The sequence below is a fragment of the Setaria viridis genome, chromosome 3 (assembly GCF_005286985.2).
Source record: "Setaria viridis chromosome 3, Setaria_viridis_v4.0, whole genome shotgun sequence".
Classification (NCBI taxonomy): domain Eukaryota; kingdom Viridiplantae; phylum Streptophyta; class Magnoliopsida; order Poales; family Poaceae; genus Setaria; species Setaria viridis.
In genome coordinates, this window is record NC_048265.2 from 42,662,611 (window position 1) to 42,685,699 (window position 23,089).

General features: G+C 45.6%; 2 protein-coding genes and 1 pseudogene across 2 annotated transcripts; all 3 read left to right on the forward strand.

The window, feature by feature from the left end:
• The first annotated feature begins 216 nt into the window (after positions 1-216).
• On the forward strand, positions 217-4,031 carry LOC117849305 (uncharacterized). The gene is made up of 3 exons (XM_034730860.1): positions 217-413; positions 577-802; positions 3,807-4,031. Exons 1-3 carry the CDS (start codon positions 217-219, stop codon positions 4,029-4,031), a joined length of 648 nt encoding a protein of 215 aa, XP_034586751.1.
• An 11,689-nt stretch (positions 4,032-15,720) lies between these two features.
• On the forward strand, positions 15,721-19,982 carry LOC117848963 (uncharacterized). Its single transcript, XM_034730563.2, has 3 exons — positions 15,721-16,049; positions 16,239-16,458; positions 19,564-19,982. Exons 1-3 carry the CDS (start codon positions 15,853-15,855, stop codon positions 19,777-19,779), a joined length of 633 nt encoding a protein of 210 aa, XP_034586454.1. The 5' UTR covers positions 15,721-15,852; the 3' UTR covers positions 19,780-19,982.
• A 153-nt stretch (positions 19,983-20,135) lies between these two features.
• On the forward strand, positions 20,136-23,029 carry LOC140220138 (4-hydroxyphenylacetaldehyde oxime monooxygenase-like; annotated as a pseudogene).
• Positions 23,030-23,089: the final 60 nt, after the last annotated feature.

A 23,089-nucleotide genomic window follows, 5' to 3' on the forward strand; every position in this document is an offset into this window, starting at 1 on the left:
TTTCGCTCGAAGCCTCTTCTGGCATGATAAGGTTATTACGTGAGCATAGTTGCCTAAGGACCTGCTTCGATTTCGTACCACTGACGATGGACCAGATCCGCGAAAGATCACACCTTATTTATTGTACCGTTCGCTTGCTGCTTGGTTGCACGGTCTTTGCAGTTTGCACGGCCGGTTAGTCTTAGCTAGGGTGCTTGCGGCGGTCGGCCGTCGGCGATGTTACTTCCTCTAGTGGCAGCCGTCCTGCTCGCCGCCGGCGGCGGCATCACCTTTAACCCCGTGGCCTTGGGGCTCTTCGGCGGCTCGCCTCCGCCGCCGACGGCGGTCGTGAAGCTGGCGTACCTTCTCTGCTTCGCCACGTCGTGGGGCGCCACCTTATGGGCCGTCTTCATCAGCGGCGTCATCATGTTCTTGTAAGAAACTAAGAACGCATGCAAGCAGTAGTGCTTTCATGTGCCCGTCTCTCTCTCTCTCTCTCTCTCTCTCAAAATGTTGAATGAGCTCATTTTAATTTGTTGCAAAAATCTCGATTGTTCAAGTTCTCTATGACTTCTTTTATTGACTGCGAATTGGAAGGAACTTGCCGAGGCACATGATGGGCAGCCTGCGGGGGAAGGTGTTCCCGGCGTGCTTCGCGCTGACCGCGGCGTGCACGGCAGCCTCCGCGGCGGCGTTCGCGTGGCTCCACCTCCCGTGGCAGGCAGCAGCTTCCGCCGCCGAGCGGCGGCAGCTCGTGGTCCTCGTCGCCGCCGCCGGGCTCGACCTCACCAACCTGCTCGTCTTCACCCCCAAGACCCTCGAGGTACGTACGTACGCGATATACTATTATGTAATTGCTATGTAATACTCCATACCACGAGAACTAGAACAATTGAGATCATGTTTCACGCTGCATGATGAAGATCGGAAATCACGACCTGCATGCAGATGCCACCATTAAATTGGCGTTTTGCCTTGAATATCGTGATAAAGGCACATAATCAAGCAAAGCAATGGATGCAAAATCAATAGTAGATTTTGCTTTTGATTATTTCCTCGCATACCTTTTATTATTATTGTTGATCAGCTTTTAAGCTAAGAAGTGGGTACAAATTTAGTTGTGTGCGGTCGCAGAGGCCGGAGACTATTCTTTTTTTAAAAAAGAAAAAGATGAAGCTACCTGGACGTCTCACTGTCGTTAGACACATCCCCTAAGTAATGATTAGTTAGTAAAAAAATATAAGCATCGTGTGTTGAGTGGGAGACTTGAACGTGTGTATGCAAGTTCGAGGAAAAAACTAATGTTGTTTGCTTTACAAGATTTGTTTTGCATTGCTTGATTTCTAAGTATGGAAATACATGTGACTGCGGGATGTTGTAGATCACTTGCCGAGATTCAATATTTCAACTAAGCTAGCATAGGATAAGATACAATAGTATGGGGAGTTCCTATGTAGCATCGATCCACATGCTTGGGCTCAACGAGTTTCTGGATCGGCTTAGCTCGGCTCGGCTCAGTGAACTTTTTTAACTTCAATGAGCCAAGCAGTTGTTTTTGCCAATCGAGCTAGAAGGCTAAAGGTTAGGTGGTCTTTATCTCTGGCAAAACTTGTTCCGCAGCGGAGAGATAAGGGTAGTGGCGAGACGGAGTTAGATGGCCGGACAAGAGGATACCAACCAGTCATGGCGGGGCGATGACGGCATATTCGGCGAAAGGTTTGAGCGAGTCAAGCGAGTAGAGGGGCCGTACCCGGGCGGACTGGATCCGTTCAATCAGGATGATGGTCGGCCAATGAGATTAAAAAATAATTTGCAATGGAGATATAGAAGTACAATAAGCTGATTCTCAATGAAGAGTTTTATATTTATGTTTACATACGCAAAAGAATTTAATTCATAGTTGAAATAGCTTAGTACGACATCTTTAGTAGGCTAATTACATTGGTAATTGATGGACTTATCAAATCCGCCGGATTCTGTACTTATGTCCTCTGTTTGCATAATTCATCCCGCTTCGCTGGCCACACGCATGTCTCATGATCTAACAGATTCTAGTTCTAGTGCTCGACGTCAATGTCCCTTGCTATGCCCTTGATCCATAGCACGATTGACGATGGCACAATGTGCTAACTACTTTTTTGCTTTAAGGTTCCCAAAGTTCTTTTTTAAAAAAAAGGTGCACTGGAGCATAACTCTATATTAATTCATGGGCAATAAAACTGGTTTACCTGCGCCTATATGTTCAAGCTCATTTATACCACGCCAACATCTTTCTGCTTCGTGACATCTAAGTGTTGACGTCATCCCTTGCGACTCTGGTCATGGTCTTCTACACCGCCAGCTAGATAGAGAGAGATTTTCTTTTTCTTTTAGCAGATACGTGCTATTTTGCATGATATGTACAGATCCTTCATCCTCTTGTATCAGCATTGTATCCTTCTATTTTCCCTATTTTGTTGTACATCAAAATATCATTTGAATTGTAAAAAATCTTAAATGCACATGTGCAGTGCAACAAACTTATTCATCGAAATTTCTTTTTTTCTGCTTGATTATCACTACTGGGGAAAGGGCTTTCAGTACCGGTTTCTAACCCCCCTTTAGTACCAGTTGTGCAACCGGTATTGCTACTTCGGTACTAAAGAGGGGGCCTTTAGTACCGGGTCAAATAACCATTACTGAAGGGGTATTAAAAACTATTAAAAAAAATCCCACCGCCCGCCCGCCCGGTCCCTGCCTCCCGCCGCTCTTGCCACCGCCCTGCCTTCCCCCCGCCGCCCCCTCCTTCCCGCCGCTGCCCACCGCTCTCCCGCCGCCCTCCCGCCGCGAATGAGAATGAGAGGATGAGAGAGCAGAGAGGAGCTCGGTGGATGAGCTCAGTGGCAGGAGAACGAGAGGATAAGAGAGCAAAGAGAACGAGAGCATGAGCGAGAGAGGATAGAGAGGAAGATAGGGGAGAGAGATGGGAGCGGGTACGGGGAAGATGGATTATAACACGGATAGGGTGACGGGAGCTAAAGGTTGGGAGCTCTTTTAGTACCGGTTGGTAGCTCCAACCGGTACTAATGGTCTCCCATTAGTACCAGGTGAAGCCTTCACCCGGTATTAATGTGCCTGAGAGCCTTTAGTACCGGGTGGAGCCTCCACCCGGTACTAATGGGTGACCTTTAGTACCGGGTGGAGCTCCCAACCAGTACTAAAGGGGGTCACGGGGTGCTCCTGGGGAACTAACCGTTAGACCCGGTACCAATGCTCACATTAGTATCGGGTCAAAAACTAACCGGTACTAAGACCTAGGACCAATGCTCAGTTTTCCAGTAGTGTATTGATAGTGGCATAAGTGAATAATAACGAAGCCATCATAGGTGTATTTTACTTTAATATTTTAATATTTCTTAGATAATATTATTTACGTGATATACCATACAATGCAATGTTTTGTTTCATATCTCTCTTCATTAACTCTTTATCACATCATTAAAAATATTGGTGTGACACTCTATTTAATAAGAATGAATCTTCTATTATTCATGTTCATGTGCCACAACCCATTGCATGTGGACCGTGCCACAGACCAGAGTGCCCATAGCACCGTTGTGTGGGCACAGTGTGCCCCTTGCCCGTGTTGCTATGTTGCACCGGCTCAGTTTTATGGGCTCCCATCACCGTTGAGTGGCGATGGTGTGTAACGTGTGTTACGAAACAGATCTAGCTGACGTGGTCTTCCGAGAGCAATAGTTTTTTTTTTGCATTTGATCCTTGAACAATCTGTGAACGTGAATGTGCATGCGTGACAGGACAATAATTATATATGTTATTATATGCAGGTGGTGCGGGTGAGGCACAAGGTGGAGAGGGGCCTCGGCATCGGCGGCGTCGGCTCCTTCCACGGCATGCGGCTTAACACACGGGCGGCGGCGACCTGCGCCGCCCTCGTCGAGGCCAACGGGAGGTTCCGGGCGGCCCACGCCCTCTCGGTGCTAGCCACCGTCGCGTCGGCCACCGGGCTCGCCGCGCACTCGTGCTACCTCGCCGGCAAGCTTGCGCTGTGATGTATTAGGAAAATGTCAGATCACAGCTGGTGTAGAATCATGTCTATCTATCCATTGCGTCGCAGGATAAAAGTCTGATGACAAATATCTAATTTGATTAAAGATTCTAAGTGGTTCCCTGGAAGCTACATAGGTGATGCCGATGGATACCCAACAAGCCTTGGTAAAGTTGCACCGAAGGAAGAGATGAGCAACTGTTTCCCTCTTCTGTAAGATGCACATTTCACAGGTGAAAGAATCCAAGATCATTGATCTTCTTTGCAAGATATCTTTTGTACTAAGCATATCTTTAATTAGGAGCCAGAAAAAGACTTTGTGCTTCTTTTGGCATTTTGACTTCCATAGCCAATGGTGAATAGGATGAATACCCCTTTCTCCAGTCAGGGCCTTGTAAGCTTTTGCAACTGAGAAGATTGGATTACCCCAAATGTAAGACCAAAGGTCATTTGTTTGCTGTGAGTTGATGTGCTGTAAAATATCCTGTAACTGGAGAAGTTGATCATGTGCCTCCTCTGAAAGCGGTAGGTGAATGATTTCCAAAAGAGAGGCTGCACTGACTTCCTCCTTGAAAGTGATCTTCAAGTTTTTTGCAAACGAGAAAAGATGTGGGAACTCCAGTGGCAGAAAGTGATCATTCCAAGTATCCTGCCAAAAGAGTACAGTGTCACCATCTGAAACCCAAGCTGAGGCTATTCCTTTGTATTTGTCGATGAGCTTTACAATATCTTGCCACCAAAAAGATCCTTTTCTCTGTTGCCCAGGAAGTCGGCCCCGATGATAATAATTATTCCAAAGGAGATGTACCCACGGTAGATCTGCTTTGGAGAAGAATTTATGCAAGAATTTTAAAAGCAAAGCCTCATTTTGGGTGTTGATATTAATGACTCCTAATCCTCCTTGCTGCTTAGGCAAGTAAACCAGAGGCCAGGATGCTTTTGATAGTTTCCTGGAATCAAGATCCGATCCTCTCCAAAGACAGTGTTTCCTATATTTGTCAATATGATCAATCACTCCCTTGGGCAGTTTTATAGTGGCCATGTGAAACATTGCAGTGGAGGTGAGCACAGAATTTACTAGCTACAATTTGCCTCCCTGAGATAGCATGTTAGAAATGCCCCCAACCTTCTTTCTACCTTCTTGATGAGAGGGAAGAATTCCTCAATCGTCGGCTTGGTCAATCCCAAGGATAGACCTAGATAAGTGAAGGGGAGTGATCTAGCCTGGCAATCAAAGAGATCTGCAAGATGATGAAGTCTGTCCTGTGAAGTATTTATTGGAACCGTAACTGATTTGTTGTAATTGACCTTCAGCCCTATGGAACCAGCAAACAGATCGAGTATGTGCTTGAGGTGTAGGAGCTGGTCAGGATCAGCTTCCATGACTAAAAGAGTGTCATCTACATACTGTATCACCGGAAAGTCATTGCCAGCTCTATTTGGGATTGGAAGTCTTATGCTTCCTTCTTCCTTTGCTTTGTTCAGGATGGATTGCAGGAGGTCGGCTGCTAGGACAAATAGAAGTGGAGAGAGAGGATCTCCTTGCCTTACCCCCCCCTTCTACAATAGAAGACCTTTCCTGGAACTCCATTAAGGAGGATTGAAGAGGTTCCCGAGCCTAGGATGTCCTTAATCCATCCAATCCATCTGTTTCCAAAGCCTTTGTGCTTCAGAATTTCTAGGATTGCCTGATGCTCTATCTTATCAAAAGCCTTTTCAAAGTCCAGTTTTAGGATGATAAGCTCTTTCTTGGAGGGTTTACAGATATGCAAATATTCAAATGACCATGCCAGGCAGTCCTGAATAGTTCTTGATTTGATGAAGCCATACTGGTTCTGGTGAATGAGCCTTAGAATAACTTTCTGAAGCCTTTCTGCTAGGATCTTTGTGATTAGCTTGATTGTTGAGTTTAGAAGAGATATAGGCCTAAAGTCTCCCACCTCGATAGGGCAATCCTTTTTCAGAATAAGGGTAATGTAAGAGGCATTAATACTCTACACACAAACTTCCCAATCAAAAAAGGCCTCACATAGAGCATAAAAATCCTCAGCAACCACCTGCCAACATTTCTTGAGAAATTTCCCATTAAAGCCATCTGGGCTAGGAGATTTGTTGCCTGGCAGGTCCTAAATAACTTTGTCTATCTCTTCCCTAGAGAAAGGTGCCTCCAACCAGTCCAGTCCCTCAATTGAAGTCAGGAGAGATGGGAGATCAAAGTACATGTGAGAGAATTCGGTCTTCCCCATTCTGTCCTTATAAGCTTCCCAAAGAAGCTGTGCCTTAGCTTCGTGCTCAGAGATCGCTAGTCCATTGGTGTCATTCAGGAAGGATATGTGATTAATCTTGTTTCTAGTAGAGGCACGTGCATGGAAAAACCTTGTGCTTTCGTCTCCCATTTTAACCCAATTGATGGAACTGCGTTGCTGCTACTAAAATTTTTGTTGTTGTAGTAGGTTGTTAAGGTGAGAGGAGATGATTTGTCTAAAGTTCCACTCCTGAAGAGTTAAATCCCTATACTCGTCAATGGTATCAAGAAAATGTAAAAAAATGTTTGGTATTCTGAACTGTTTTAGCCAGACTGGGTAGCTTTGATTTCCAAGATCTTAGGACCTTCCTCAAATTTTTTAATTTGGCACCAATGGCCTTTGCTTTATCAATCTGGTAGACAGCAATGTCCCATCCCTGTTGGAGTACTGTCGAGAATTGCTCATGTTGTAGCTAGTAATTTTCAAAATGAAAGACTTGTGGGATAGGCATTGTGGTGGATATAGAGATCACACACGGATTATGATCAGACAAGTCCCTGGAAAGGACTGAGGCACATGTGTTTGGGTATCTTGTGATCCAAGATGAAGAGGTAAAAAACCAATATAACCTTTCAAGCAGAGGGCTAGTCTGTTTATTAGTCCAAGTGTACTTGCCTCCTTTTAGTTGAATCTCTGTTAATCTGAGCCGGCTGATGGCTTCGTTAAAAGGAAACATTTTCTGGATGCTACCCCTAGGTTTATTTCTATCTTCTGGCTTCCTAAGTAGGTTGAAATCCCCTACTATTAGCCATCTTTCGTCATCGAGCATCGAAATCCTTTTGAACCAATCCAGAAATTCAACTTTCCCTTTCGGAGTGCAAGGTGCATAAACATTAGTCAGAATCCACCTATCACTCGAAAGTTTGCATTGGAATTCTATTGAGTGAGCAAAATTGTTTTGGAAGATGGGCTCTCTCTAAAATTTATTTGCATTCCAAGCCATTAGAAAACCTCCTGAATTATCGTTGGACGGGGCGAAGTCAAACTGATTGAAATGTGGCGGACAGAAATTCCTAATGTAAGATTCATTGAAGGACTCTCGTTTTGTCTCTTGCAAGCAAACTATATCACTATTTGATTCTACAATCTTACTTTTAATGGCGTTCCATCTTGTCTTGGAATTGATACCCCTCACATTCCAAGATAAAACATTCGATGATCATTTCTGATTCATTTAAACAATGTGAAGTACCATTATGAGAATCACCGCAAGCATAACTGGCAGTAGATTAGGACACAAGAACATCTGTGTCGTTGGGATAGGCGGACAAAGCATTTGTAGAAACATACTGTTGGACGATGAATACCCAAAAGCTATGGTAACCAACATTAACCACAGAAAGGTAACATGGTTCCAAGAGTACTTAGCCCACCAATACATTAGCAGAAAGTTCATTGATAAAACACAATAAAGAAAGATCAGATGCAAAATTCCCAAAATGAAAGCTCCTCCTTTTGAACTGTGCTTACGCACTCTTCAATGGACCTGCAGCGCTGCTTGTAGAACCTTGAGGCTTGACAGACATCCCCTTGCACGGAGGGCCGATTGGGTCCTTTCCTTTCTTATCCCAATGTTCTTCTGCGGTCCTGCCTTGGCGGACAGAAGTTCAAGAGAGGTCTTCAAGGGATTTATCCCACATACCTTGTCCCCAAGGCTCTGGATGTTTGCAGTGGGAATGGTTGGAGGAGTTGCATTGCAGGCTAAGCAATTTTTGTCATGGCAAGAGGCCCTGCGAAAGCCTCCACTTCTGGCCTTGATCCTGTCGCTCCTTCGAACACTAGATTTTCATTATGGAGCTTCCCTACACCCCAGTCTGACCCTGGCTTTCTTGGAGTGCTTTGCTCATCAATCTTAGGATCAACAGAGGAATCCCCTTTACATGGTGAGGTGCAAACCTCCTCTGACTGGCTAATGCAAAGCACTAGGCTGCTACTGGGGCAGGAAGAAGGGATGGCAAAGGCCATCATAGCCGATTTGCTAGTGCAACTTAGCATGAACTCCCAAGCTTTGGAGGCAAGAAACTTTTTGGCCCAGTCGAAGTGCTCAGGGGACAGAAGCATAGCTATGAAGAAAGCGGCCCAATTTGTTGGTATGTGGATCACTTGATCAGGGCAACCTACAGGTGAGAAATTATGGGCCTAGAGTCTGTAAACATTGGGGTTTTGTGGAGTGATAGAAACCCTTTTGGTGCTGCTATCTGATGGGAGGAAAATCTCTGGCAAGGGGGCTGATTATCTGACTCTGTTAAACAGGCCTGCAATTTCAGGATGAACTTGTTGCTCTGGGGTGAGGACCATGTTAACATTAAGATTAACCAAAATAGGTCCCTCTTGGGCTTGGTCCTGCACAATGGCTTGGGGCCCCTGGTTAATAGGAGGTAGCCCATGTACCACATTCTGGTGCATATCCATGTGCCCATGTTGAGCCCCAGCTTGCTGTGCATGAAAGTCCAATGTCTAGCCTAGGGGTGGTGCTGCAACTTGCTCCAATGGTTCCTGAACAATAGTCTGAGGAATGCCTACATTGTAGATCACCATGGGAAAAGGAGTGTCTTCTTGACCAGAAGAACTGGAGGAAAAAGCAGGTGGGCACAAGTTAAGGTGTAGGTCCAACTCTATCTGAGGCTCCTCTTCCTCATGCAGAGCTTGGGCTTCTTCTAGAAGGATATCCAGCAGTTCCTCATCATCGATGCCTTCCTCTTAGTCCTGCTCTTCATTCTCCTGGTTATCAGGTTCAGGATTATCGTTGAGGTCAGGATAGCCCCTAAGCCATGATTATTTTGTCCTTCCTGATTATTCAAGGCCATCGGTTGAGGAAAGGCAGGCCCCTCAGGTTGCCCATGCAACTGGAACCCAGGGAAAACAAAATTTCCATCTAAGCCTCTAGGTGGAATATCTTCATCTCGAAGTTGTCCACCCAACAGATTTTGCTGCAAAATTTCACACGAACGGTATATGAAATTCCCTCGAAATCATCCCCTTCTGACAGGATGAGATAATGAGGAATGTCAATCAGGTCTGTTACTCTAGCTTTTAGAATCACCCTGGCTAAAACATTATCCTTTTGCCAAAGAATCAATCTACCAAAGGACCTGATGGAATCCTCAATTTCAGCAGCAGAGCGACTATCTGGAGGGAAGCCTATCAACATAAGCCAGCATTCTCTGTTAAAGCCTACCCTTCGGGCATTGACAGCCCAATTGTGTTGCACAAATGAAAAACTCAGACCATTGCGAAAGTGAGGGCTATGAGCGATGAGAGCATCTCTATCCGACGGACAGCCCATTCTGACATATGCTTGCCCCCTTCCAAAAGGACACCTCTGAACCTCTTTAATTTCTAGACCCAAATCTTGACCAAGAAAATCTAGGATACCTTTGTGCAAAAGACCAAAAGGAATCTCACCAGGAGGGAGGTTCGTTACGGTGACTATGGCGAGGTCTTCATTTCTTGGAGAGCCCGGATAACGACCACACTCGTGAACTGCTACCGCCCCTGGATAATGACCCGATGGAAGCTGGGTAGCATCATTGGTTGCAGGTCTAGGTTAAGGAAGGCCATAGAATCCTTCACTTGAGGAGTTGCAGAATGGCAATGGGGAAAACTCTCGGAGGCTGGGGAAAACTGTTGCTGCGGGGAGGACGGCAATGGAGATGAAGAGTCAGGGGCAGTGACGGTTGTGTTGCCGTTCAGGTGCATCGACAGTTCCTTGAGACTTGTGAATGTTGGTAGGCCACTTGAATTGGGCTCCGATTCCTTAGACGGGCCTGCTTTGAACCAAGTGATGGAGCAATCCAGAGGCCAGGCAGAGGTCAAAATACCTGGGGGAAAGTTACAGCTGAAAGAGGAGCCACAACGGTTAATGAAGCTCTGGAGATCGTGGTAAAGTCTACAAACTTTAACCGTGTGCCCCTCTTGTTCGTAGTGCCAACAACAGATATAATTTTGATAGGAGGATCTTTGGTGGTTGGGGGATAGGCATCGAGAACACAAGAAATCCCGATGATCCTGAGGCGCAGACCTATTGAGCCTAAAGGAAGAAGCCCCATGGGTTGCGGTAGGCTGAGAAGCCATCTTGAGCTGTTGATTTGAAAGTTTGAAATCCAACCGCTAGAAAACCAATTTTCTAGTTTTTCCAGTTGCATGAGAAAAAGACCTAAGAACACCAGGACTTCCAGACGAGAGAGAAGCCACTTTACAATAAACCTTTTTAGAACCGAGGAATGCCAAATTGGCCCCGGGAAGAGGATTTGTGTTTTTACCACCGAATTCAACAACATCAGCAAAAGAATATGAATTCCTCAAAAAAGGATACCCCCTTGAAGATAGATTAAGAAAAACATCATTGCGAGGCTTTAGATCCGAGATGAAATCCAATTTCTTATAATAACCAGTTGATCCCAGGACATTGAGGGGAGAATCTATGGTGCCATGATTAGTGGAATACTATGGCAGAACTGCCCAAATTAACTCAGCTAAAGCACACTTAAGTCGCCTGACATGCGATCGTGCACCTTAATCAAGCCAATTTGGTCGTCTGTCGGTTTCTTTCCGATGAAACCACGCTACAAGATCGTGAAACCGGACTCACCCGAGAGTGAGTGGTTGCAGAGATTACAACAATCCATTCTTTTAACAAGTGCATGAGTTTATTACAATAAAAGAGTTCGAAATTCAACACAAGTTTGCAAAGTGTTCAGCAGCGGAAATAAACAACGGTAACTAAACGTCGACGCCCGACACCGTGACGAAGCCGGTCACGACATCAGTAACCTCCATCCTCGTCGTCCGAGGAGGGAGCCCACTCGATCGTCCATCCCGAAGGGAGCTGGGAGGGCCAAGCGGTACCTTCTTCCACAACAAAACCTGAAAAGATACGTCACAACAAGGCTGAGCGACTACGCTCAACAAGACTTACCCGTCGGTGGTACTAATCCACCAACACCTAGACATGCAGGCTGTTTGGCCAGAGGGGTTGTTTTGCCAAAAGTGACTAGTGGTGGATCCTTACTTTCAACATTTCAGCCATGAGTTCTAGTTAATTAACCATTCTACCTTTGCAACTCATACTGAACAAGCATGGTTATACAAACAATTAATAGAAAACAACAGCATTAACATCATCAACATATCCTCTTCTTACTCAGTGTAGCATAGTGATCAAGTAGTCTCAAGCTGTGAGAGGCAGACGAATCGATCCAAGTTTTAACCATGCATGGTGGAAATAATCCCACGACATCCGCTCACCACAAAGGATAGCTTCACTTGTCCACCGTCCCCATCAATTCCCAGGCGCGTGTCAGGTCCAAACCACCTTTGGCATGCAATGCTCCACAGTCCCGGTCTCTACCGTACTGTGACCGCACTTGCACCCACATGATGCACCATGGGAACCACGTTCCAAGGACAGTAGGGGTATAAGCCACTTGCCGGTTCAATCAGGTACTAGGCTTCCCCATCCCATACTAGGTAAGTTTTCCTCGATCCGACTCTTTAAACTCGATTTAAATCGACAAAAACTTGGAAATTACATCTTAAATCGAGGAAAAATCAGAAAAATGTGAAATCGGTTTGGTTGGAATCCTCGTTCTGAGTAGAATCCAATAAAGTAGGTTTCGCACCTTTTCCTGTAGTTTTGCTATAGTTTTGGGTCTAAAATCCTTGCAATACTATTGAATTCACCGTCTAAGTGTCTTATCCTTGCATTGCATCTCGTGTAGAACTGAGCGTTGCCGACGGCACCTATGAGCTACATCAAGTGCTTGACGAGGACCCTGTTGTAGAGCTACTCCAAGCCGGAGCAGAGCTCGTTGCTGATCCCGCCGAAGGCCCTCAAGCTAACTTAGCGTGTGAAGGCAAGCCCCGGAGCATAACCCAGTTTTTCTAAACTTGTGCATGCCTTCTGTTATTAATGTTTGTGCATTTACATTTACAGGAGTTGTTTGAAAACTCTAGTTGCATGATCCTAGGTTCCTTTGTTCTGAATACTAGTATGACAGGATCTCAAGTAGCTGCTTTACTTAAATAGGACTCGGTTAAAGTCGAGTGATTTCCTGTCACTCACGAGTTATAGGAGTTGCTTGCTTTCTTTTTGCAACAACTATAAGGACGATGGACGGGGCAGGGCCTTGTGAATTATTTTGGTGGTCGGTAGATTGCCCCGTCTGTCTAAATGAATTTGACTAAGGTCGAGATGTGCTAGTGTTTGTGATCAAGTGTTTGAACAGTACTAATCTCATACCTAGTATGGGATGGGGAAGCCTAGTACCTGATTGAACCGGCAAGTGGCTTATACCCCTGCTGTCCTTGGAACGTGGTTCCCATGGTGCACCATGTGGGTGCAAGTGCGGTCACAGTATAGTAGAGACTGGGACTGTGGAGCATTGCATGCCAGAGGCGGTTTGGACCTGACACGCGCCTGGGAATTGATGGGGACGGTGGACAAGTGAAGCTATCCTTTGTGGTGAGCGGATGTCGTGGGATTATTTCCACCATGCATGGTTAAAACTCGGATCGATTCGTCTGCCTCTCACAGCTTGAGACTACTTGATCACTATGCTACACTGAGTAAGAAGAGGACATGTTGATGATGTTAATGCTGTTGTTTTCTATTAATTGTTTGTATAACCATGCTTGTTCAGTATGAATTGCAAAGGTAGAATGGTTAATGAACTAGAACTCATGGCTAAAATGTTGAAAGTAAGGATCCACCACTAGTCACTTTTGGCAAAACAACCCCTCTGGCCAAACAGCCTGCATGTCTAGGTGTTGGTGGATTAGTACCACCGATGGGTAAGTCTTGTTGAGCGTAGTCGCTCAGCCTTGTTGTGACGTATCTTTTCAGGTTTTGTTGTGGAAGAAGGTACCGCTTGGCCCTCCCAGCTCCCTTCGGGATGGACCGTCGAGTGGGCTCCCTCCTCGGACGGCGAGGATTGAGGTTACTGATGTCGTGACCGGCTTCGTCACGGTGTCGGGCGTCGACGTTTAGTTACCGTTGTTTATTTCCGCTGCTGAACACTTTGCAAACTTGTGTTGAATTTCGAACCCTTTTGTTGTAATAAACTTATGCACTTGTTAAAAGAATGGATTGTTGTAATCTCTGCAACCGCTCACTCTTGGGTGAGTCCGGTTTCGCGATCCTGTAGTGTGGTTTCATCGGAAAGAATCCGATGGACGACCAAATTGGCTTGATTAAGGTGCACGATCGCATGTCAAGCAACTTAAGTATGCTTTAGCCGAGTTAATTTGGGCGGTTCTGCCACAAATACACTACTTTTCCTTTCCTGGAGCGAGCAAGTTCCCAGTGATAAGCAGATCCAGAGTCCTTCTTAACAAAGGAGAAAGCCCGAGCTAAACCAGAATCATTGTGGAAAAAGAAACCCAGGTTGAAATCATCACAAGAGAAACACTTGAGATCAAGGCAAAGGAAACCCACATGTCTAGAGAACAAAGAAAACCTGAAGACCTGTTGAGCAATCTGCGAAACTAGAAACCTAGATGTGTCTCCACCAAGAACAGCATTGAGCATTGAGGCAGAGGCCAACAGAGGCAGGTGAAAGCTTAAAGTTGTTTCTACTAAAAGCAACCACCATGGAAAAGCTTGGACTTTCCAAGGATGGAGAAGAAACGACTTGACAACTGAGCAAATCCTTCACCTTGGCCACGAAGGCAAGGCCATGGCTGTGAACAAGTTGGAAGCAACCCATGAGGCCTTACCTTGGGGAGAGCAAAGGAGCAGCTGGTGAAGAAGGTTAGGGGGAAGAGAGCGAAGCGGGATGTGGACATCGGGACCGGAGTGATCACCAGCGGGAAGGCTCTGACGCTTAGGTGGACATCGAGGCTGGGGTGGCCACCGGTGAGGGTGGGGCGGAGCTCACCATTCTCCCTCCGCCCAAAAATGTCATCACATGGTGACCAACTTGGAATAGCTGATTTGGTTATCCATTTTAATTTGCTGTTGACCCGTTGTGCTCCCGTTGGAGCTTCCTTCGGTTGCCTTTCAGTCTGGCTAAAGTTTTATTCCTAGTGCAATTATCCATTATGTTTGTGCTTTGGAGAATTTGGCCGTCAATATCAGTAGCATGGTTCATCCTGAGTGATGTTGTTACCATGACATGTTGTTCATATTTATTTTTAGAGATAAAATAAAAATAAGTTATCATGGCCTGCCCATCGTCATAGCTAAACACCTGCTGCATTAGAGATTATTTACTTATTATGATGCAGATTTCATCGTTATTGCCACTGATGACAAAGCTTCTTTTTCTTTGTTATGCTGCAGATTTCATTGAGCTGGACACATAGCCTTTTGATGCAAGTTAAATTTTCTCGGCAACTATTGGTAGTAGCTAAACCATGTGTGCATTCGTTTCCCCAGCAGTGGACCAGATCATGAGTTGTGCTCTCTGTTGGGTCCCTGCTATGCAAAATGTTGAATTGAATTGGGAAACATATGATGTAACAGTTCCTTGGCTAAATTATGAAGATAGATAAATTCTGTTTATCCATTCTGAGTGTTTCTAGCGTTTTTGTTAAGATAAATTACTACTATCTGTCTATCTCAGATTAAATTAAATCATAATGTTCTGCCAGGGCTTGATAATGTTTCAGACGTGATATTCAATATGTATTCATTCTCACCTTTCATGTGTAGCCAAATCAAGTGTAGTAGTAACAAAAGTAAGGCTAACAGGCCCTAAACATCCGACCAGGCAGGACGACCAGCAGAACAACATGCGAGAGAATTAGAGGCCCACCCGTGAAACCAGCCCAACCCAACATAGTGGTCAACCCGCGTAGCAGCCCGTGTAAAGCCAACCCGCCCTGGACCAAAACATTTGCCTTGGGCTGGTCTGGAAACAAACCGGAAATCGGAAAAACCAGCCCATGAACAGGGCTACTCCAAGTTACATAAAATATCAATGCTTGGCCCGAGCAATTTGCAAAGCAAAGGAGACTCGAAAAAAGCCACTAAAATTGCACTTCAGGGCTAGGGTTGCCATGCTAGCCTGAACAAGAAATAAAAAAAATTACTCCATTGAGTTGTTACGATCATCTAGCTATTCTAAATTAAACTACATAGTGTCAAGCACAATTAATAAAATAATAAATTTGGAAGTAAAATTCAAGTCAATTAATTAGTAGTGTGATTTGAGGACAAATTAAGAAGTGCAATACCTAAATAAAAAGTCCGTGAAGAACTTAGAATTAAAATTATGAAAAATTAGTAGTTCAATTTCAAATGTTTAACTATGTTGAGATAAATAAACATAAAAAGAAGGTAAACTTTATTTAATCAAATAAATATGGTCAAAATTGTATCGAGAAGCCTGTAAAAATTCATAATCGATGCATACACTTTTATAGCGGGGAAGTACAATCGACTCCATCCGTCGGGAAGCTACCAACTCCTTCCCCAACTTTCCTTCAATTCCCTCGGCTGCCCGACTCCCCAACTACCCCCAAACTCTCCCTCGCCGCCTCCCTCCTCTCTCTCCACCGGCGACCGGCGTCGAGGCGATGGGGTGGGCGACGCGGTTCCTAGCGGCGGTGTGCTTCTTCGCCGCGGGCGTACTCTTCGTCCCCGAGGCTATCCTCGGCTCCCCCTCCGGCGCCGGCGCCGTAACCGCCGCCAAGCTGGCCCACCTCCTCTCCTTCGCCACCTCCTGGGGCGCCGCCCTCTGGGCAACCTTCATCGGCGGCATCATCATGTTCAAGTAAGCTCCCGCCCCTAAAAATCCCACCTTTTTTCCTCCTCCCTCCTCTTCTTGCCCCCCAATTTTAGGAATTGAGTAAGAATCGCTTTGGGGTGGGGTGGGGGGGGGGGGGGGATTTAAGAATCGATCGATTGATTGAGCTGACGCCGTGCTGTGTGTTGTCGTGATGTTGAATCTTGGTCTTTGTAGGAACCTGCCGAGGCACATGTTCGGGAACCTGCAGAGCAAGATGTTCCCGGCATACTTCATGCTCATCTCCGCCTGCGCCGCCATCTCCATCGCTGCCTTCGCGTATCTCCACCCGTGGAAGACGGCGTCCACTGTGGAGCGCTACCAGCTTGGATTCCTCCTCTCTGCTCTCGGCTGCAACCTCTCCAACCTGCTCGTTTTCACCCCCATGACCATCGAGGTGGGCGCATTCCTCTTCTTTTTTTCTGTTAAGAAAGAGCGATCGCCTTAGATGCTATGAGAATCTAGGATTTGTGATGGCTGTGGATTTGTTCATTAGTTAGTGGATGTAGCTCATCACTAAATATAAATGGCAGTTCTAGGAAAGTGAGTTATGCTTTGCCCGTTTTGCAGATACTTAGAGGGGTCAATCGACTAGCGCTGTGCTATAACTGTCAGTTCAATTTAACTACTTGTTATGTTGATTGATTTTGTGTTAGTTAATACCATCAGCCAAGTCGTGGAATATCGGGCTGTTGTTTGATTTGGATCTATTAGAAGGCTAATTTTGGATAGCCTTGGTTCAGTGGGCAGACCTTTTTTATTTTTTGCGAAAAGTGGGCAGACATGTTAGATAATGCGTAGTGACCAAAACTTCTCAAAACAGAAGTTGTAATCTAGTTCTACTTGTTAATACAGCCAAAAGCTAATTTTCCACACAAATATGCCAATCGTATGGTGTTATTTCTGCAGCCTAAAACCTATATCTTCCACACGAATATGCCTTGTACAATATGGTAATTGTGGCGATGATACATATTGTTTTTACTAAAATGATTGCTCAATCATTGTGGTTGAATAACTTTCATCATTAAATGCTAAGGTGGCAATGGTGATTCTATATAGTGCAGTTAATATGTGCATATATGGGTGTGGAATTTGAATTTGCACTATTCTGAGAAGCCTAAGTAGGTGCCAAAAATATTCCTTATGATATTGTGCTAAAAATACCAAGTTTTTCATGTAATCAATAAGTTCACTTCGTGATTTATACTAGAAAACATGAGCTATGCACCTTCATAGTGTCTTGCACAACACACCGAGTGAATGCAATTAACTTGTGTAAGATAGCTCTACAGAAAAAGAACAGATGCTATGAGAATTCAGGATTTGTGATGGCTATATATGATTGCAGGAATGTATACAAGTTAGAGAATAAATCACTTTTCACTAATTATCTTAACTTCTAGGAAATTGAGTAGTACTTTATCTGCTGCCGCTGCAGTTTATTAGACAATAGAGTTAGTTGGCGGTTTTTATAATTGACAGTTGAATGCAAAATCTTGATGTAGTCAATGAACTAATAATAAGTTGTTTTAGTCAATAAACTGTTTTAGTTATGCTCATGTTAATTTGTAGCTTTCTTATAAGCTAATACTAGTAGCCTAGTTGCTGGAAGTTGATATCAGGCTATATGACTCTTTTTATTTCTGGATTTTTTTAGTCTTAAAAAGTTATTGTTTCATCCTACTATATTATAAAGATAATTTTTGCAGTCTTGGTTGGGTTGCAGCCATATTGACTAATGTCCAGCGAGCAAATTAGCCTTCAGTTTATTGTTTTTGCCAAACAGGAATTATAGCCAAAATTTGAAGAAAAAATAGTGCAAAATCACCTGTAACAGTATGGTGGTGTTTGGTCCCAAAAGCCTGTTTTCTTTAACACATATGATTTTTGTAAGTATGATGGTTGTTGCTATGATACACCGCTTTCTCTAAAATGATCGTGGTTGAATGGCTTTAATGGTATGATAGTTCTGCGTCATCGACATAAAATTGCACAGATGGTTTGACATTGACTTCTGTTGCCACTTTGAAAAGCTTAATTAAGTTAAAGTTGCCAATCAGTTGGTACTATTTAAAGTACTGATGAAAAAGTAATTTTTTTTATTCAAAGTATTGTGATTGTTCAAAAAATTGGGATGTTGCTGGCAAGCCAGTTCAAGGTTTCCTAGTTCCTACGAGGGGAAGGGAGCATGCAACAGTTAGCTTTTTGATGCAATATAGTACCACATGGCATGTGGTTGAACCGTTGAATGACTTTAGTCTCGGTATTTTTGTTGGGTTGAGCAGCCTGGAGTCCTGGACCCACATGGCATATTATGGAGGGTGTGGGTAATGATGTGCGGTTCCAGACTCCTCAAAGTGCTATTAAAATTTGCTCCAAAGAAAGTGTATTTCTTCAAAATCAATACAAAAAAGTGTGGGTTTAATGATATAACCAAAAGAAGTGTGTTTTTGTGAATATAAACAAAAAAGAGTAATTTTGGGATAGTTCCCTAAAGAAGTGTAGTTTTGTGATATTTACTCATTCTTTACAATCAGTATTTGGCTAAACTTGTTGATTTGTGTTCCCTCATCGGCAGTATGGTAATATGCCCAGGGAAAGGTTTCCCAGTCGTCAACCACTTACTCATATGCTCCCTCAATAGAACATGGTAACAGTCAGCTTTCTTTAATGCAGTATATTATCGAATTATGGTTTAGCATTGGATTTTGTCACCACTGTGAAAAGCCTAAACTTAGGTGCCAATATATCAGAAACATTGCATTTGTTGGTACCCTGTAATATTGTGATGAAAAGCAGTTTTATTTTCCATTGAATATTTTAAGACTCAAACTAGGATTCAAGGTAAGTTTTAGATGGCAGATTGACAGTTCAGTGTCCCATTCAACCCACAAAGGGGATGCTAGTTGGCATGTAAGGTTATGATAGTGCAGTTAACAAATTATTTTTGGATCAAAATTGGTTATTTATCGGATCTGCAAGTGATTGGGATTTTGTGTGAACCCTGTGACCTATATGAAGTTGGCAAGCAAAGGTACACTACCAGGCGAACTTCTTTTATTCTTTTTTTTAAACAATCAATTTTATTCTGACCAAATCTGTCCACGTTCTTTTCCCTCATTGATACTATGTCTCTAGGGAAAAGAAATTTTATTTTTCAATTTCAAAATCTATCTCAAAAAATTACCTTTCCCCTAGTATGATTATTCAAAGTTTCCCAGATATTCGCCGTATATTTGGGATGTTGCTGGCAAGCCAGTTAAAGGTTTCCTAGTTCTTACAAAGGGAAGGGAGCATGCAACAGTTAGCTTTTTGATGCAATATATCTGTATACGATATGACATTGGCACTGGCACAACACTTCTGTATTTCCCCCTAGTATGAACAAAAGTACATATGGCAAGTTGGAAAGTATTCTCAGACTATCTGGAAAATGCCCATTTCTTCACCTACATCTTCTGTTGCGCACTTGCTTGATATGGTTGATTGCTCATTTCAGATGATGAAGAAGAGGCACAAGATCGAGCGGGACCTGAGCATTGGCGAGGAGGTCGGGTGGTCCAAGAACCAGCAGGTGGCGAAATCCAACCCTACCCTTGCCGCGATGAACAAGAAGTTTGGGATGATCCACGGGCTCTCGTCGCTGGCCAACATCATGTCCTTCGGCAGCCTGGCCATGCACTCCTGGTACCTGGCCAGCAAGATCGAGCTCTGAAGACACCCTTCACCGCGGTGAATCATATCACCAATTGGCTCTGCACCTCATGCTGTGAGATCGCAAGTAGATCAAGCTGTACTACTATTGACTTCACAGGAGATAAATTGTAGCTGAAAGAGATCCTATGGAATGCATGCTGGTCCCAAACCAGCTATTCAAGATCAGAATAATTGAGCCACGTTGACGGCCTCTGTTTGATCTTTCTCGTTGGCTGGGCCCTTGCTTTCTGTGCGCCGTTGATTGAGATCAGAGATGAGTGGCCCTTCTGATCATGTTATGCATTAGGCAACGGCGTTTGGTGGGAGCTCTGTCACTGCATTGTCCAATGCCCCCACTTCTCTGTTTTCATTCGGAAGGCCAGAATTTGAGAGACGTGTCGAGAAGATTGCTAGTTATCTTTTTGATACATTCCCTGTTGGTATTTTGATAATGTGTCGCAAGCGCGGTATTTTCGTTGTTTGCTAGTTCAATTGATCAGCATGGTCCCCTTAGAAGCAATTTGCACCATATATAGCAGCTTTTTTTCGGGTAGGTCTGTTCTGGTTCACGCACTGCTCTGGTCCAATAATTGTAGGGAGATGTTTTTCATTAATAAATTGTACAATTTCAGTAAAGCCATTCTCAGTGGAGGCTTGTTCTTCATAGATGATGTGCCACGTAAGCAAAAATAATATATGGCATCAAAGTTATGAAAAAAAGAGAAGGAATGGGTTTCATCGCCATGAAACTTGATTTACCTACGAAACTCATATGCTACAGTTTCATTTTATTATATCTCTCGTCAAATCAAACACCTCCACACCATGCATGAACTAAATACACTAGCATTGGAATTAGTGAAATGAAATCTTGCATTGTAGAAGTCGTGATTTTATTATGCTGCAGATGATGTGGCAGTCTTTCAAAGAGTGAAATGAAATTGGCACTGAGAATGAAATTGGCACTGAGAATGGCCCGTGAAGCCATTGTATTCCTAGACTTAAGTTCTCAACTTAGCATTATCCGAAATTAACTCACTACAACGTTAGGGTACTTGCCTATCCGCAAGGAGGGCGTGTGTGTTGTCTTCCTCAATCCTCAAGATATGATGATAAAATCTTTCAAATGTGTTCATAGGGCACTGACTGCGTGTATTCAAAGTGGTCGGTGCGCATGCGTGTATGGGGAGCATCTGCATGTATTCATAGCTACTTCTATTTGTGTATATATACACTACGTGCACACTACACACAAAAAGGAAAGCATAGCAACTCAGCTCAGAGTGGTAGAGAACACTGGCCCCCTCCAAAAAACAAGATGGTTTTGCAATCGCTAATAACCGTGCTAGACGACTTGTTGCCTCAACAATGGCAGCTCCTAATAACCGCCCTCCTCGTCTCCATCCTCCTCGCAGCATCACGGCGCAGGAGCATTATCAGCACGAAGAACCACCGCCTGCCGCCGGGGCCTGCTCGGCTGCCGATCCTCGGCAACCTTCACCAGATGGCCGGCGCCCTGCCGCACCGTCGCCTCCGTGACCTCGCGCGGCGTCACGGCCCCGTGATGGCACTGCGTCTGGGTGCGGTGCCCGCCGTGGTGGTCTCCTCGGCGTCGGCGGCGCGCGACGTGCTCCGGACGCACGACGCCGACTGCTGCAGCCGCCCCGACCCCCGACACGCCGGGGCCCCGCCGGCTGTCGTACGAGCACAACGACGTGGCCTTCAGCCCCTACAGCGAGCGGTGGCGCGAGCGGCGCAGGCTCATGGTCGCCGAGTTCCTCAGCAAGCGCCGCGTCCAGGACACCTGGCACGCCAGGGAGGCCGAGGTGGACAAGCTCATCGGCCGGCTAGCCGGCGCCGGACGGGAGCGGCCCGTGCTGCTGGAGGAGCACGTGTTCGCGTACATGGACGGTATCGTGGGCACGGTGGCGTTCGGCAACGTCTACGGCACGGAGCACTTCGCGTACAAGGAGCACTTCCACCACGTGATCGACGAGGCCATGGTCGTGCGGTCAAGCTTCTCCGCCGAGGACTACTTCCCCAATGCGCTCGGCCGCCTCGCCGACCGCCTCGCCGGCGCCGCCGCGCTCCGCGAGCGCGTGTTCGCGGAGTTCGACGCCTTCTTCGAGATGATGCTCGAGCACCACCTCGACCCGTCACGCGCCAAGCCCGACAATGGCTCCGGCCTCATCGACGTCCTCATCGGCCTCATGAAGGAGCACAGGTTAAGCAGAGATGCCGTCAAGGCACTCCTAACGGTATGATTAATTAACAAACTTTTAAACTTGTTATTACATCATGTAAACTAATACTAAATCTTTCTGCAGAACACGTTCATCGGCGCCGTCGACACGGGCGCGGTGACCATTGTTTGGGCAATGGCGGAGCTGGTCCGGAACCCAAGCCTGCTGAAGAAGGTGCAGGGCGAGATCAGATCCATGGTGGGCGACGACAAGGATCGGGTGCACCCCGACGACGTGCCCAAGCTCAGGTACCTGAAGATGGTGGTGATGGAGACGCTGCGGCTGCTGGTGCCGAGGGAGGCGCTGCGGGACATGAAGGTCGCCGGCTACGACGTGCCGGCGGGGGCGAGGGTGTTGGTGAACGCGTGGGCGATCGGGAGGGACCCGGCGAGCTGGGAGAACGCCGAGGTGTTCGACCCGGGCAGGTTCGAGGGGGAGGTCGGCGGCGGCGGCGGCTTCAGCCGGGCGCGGTTCGAGTTCCTGCCGTTCGGCGCCGGCCGCCGGATGTGCCCGGGGATCGACATGGGCGTGGCGACGACGGAGTTCACGCTGGCGAACCTGCTCTACTGCTTCGACTGGGAGCTTCCCGATGGGGTGGGGAGCGAGGACGTCAGCATGGAGGAGGCCGGAGGGCTCACTGTCCATAAGAAGACGCCGCTCCTGCTTGTGCCGACCAGGTACAAGTGGCGGCGCTGATCGATCTTAGTAAACGTGTCACTCATGCGGCCCTAGCGTAAGTTATAGTTTGAACTATAAACAAATAAAGAATGGAGCCACAAAAGAAACTACAGGTCAATTTCATTCTGTTTCAAGGCTTTGTGCTCTTAAATATGTACTCATGGCTCATTGATGTTTCTGTTTCAGTGTGTTCGTTTACTCCTCCTTTGGAACCTGAATTCCACCTTTCTTTTGAGCCTTCGAAAACTCGATGGAATTCCGAACACTTTGAAACTTTAAAAAAGAACCTTGTTCTGGTTGGGCAAAGTATTCCTGCACATGGCTTATTTGAATCCGCTTTCGGAAAAAGGGAATGTTTGAATTTGAACCAAGTTTACCATTCCAAATCTTGCTTGACGCTGATTGGGC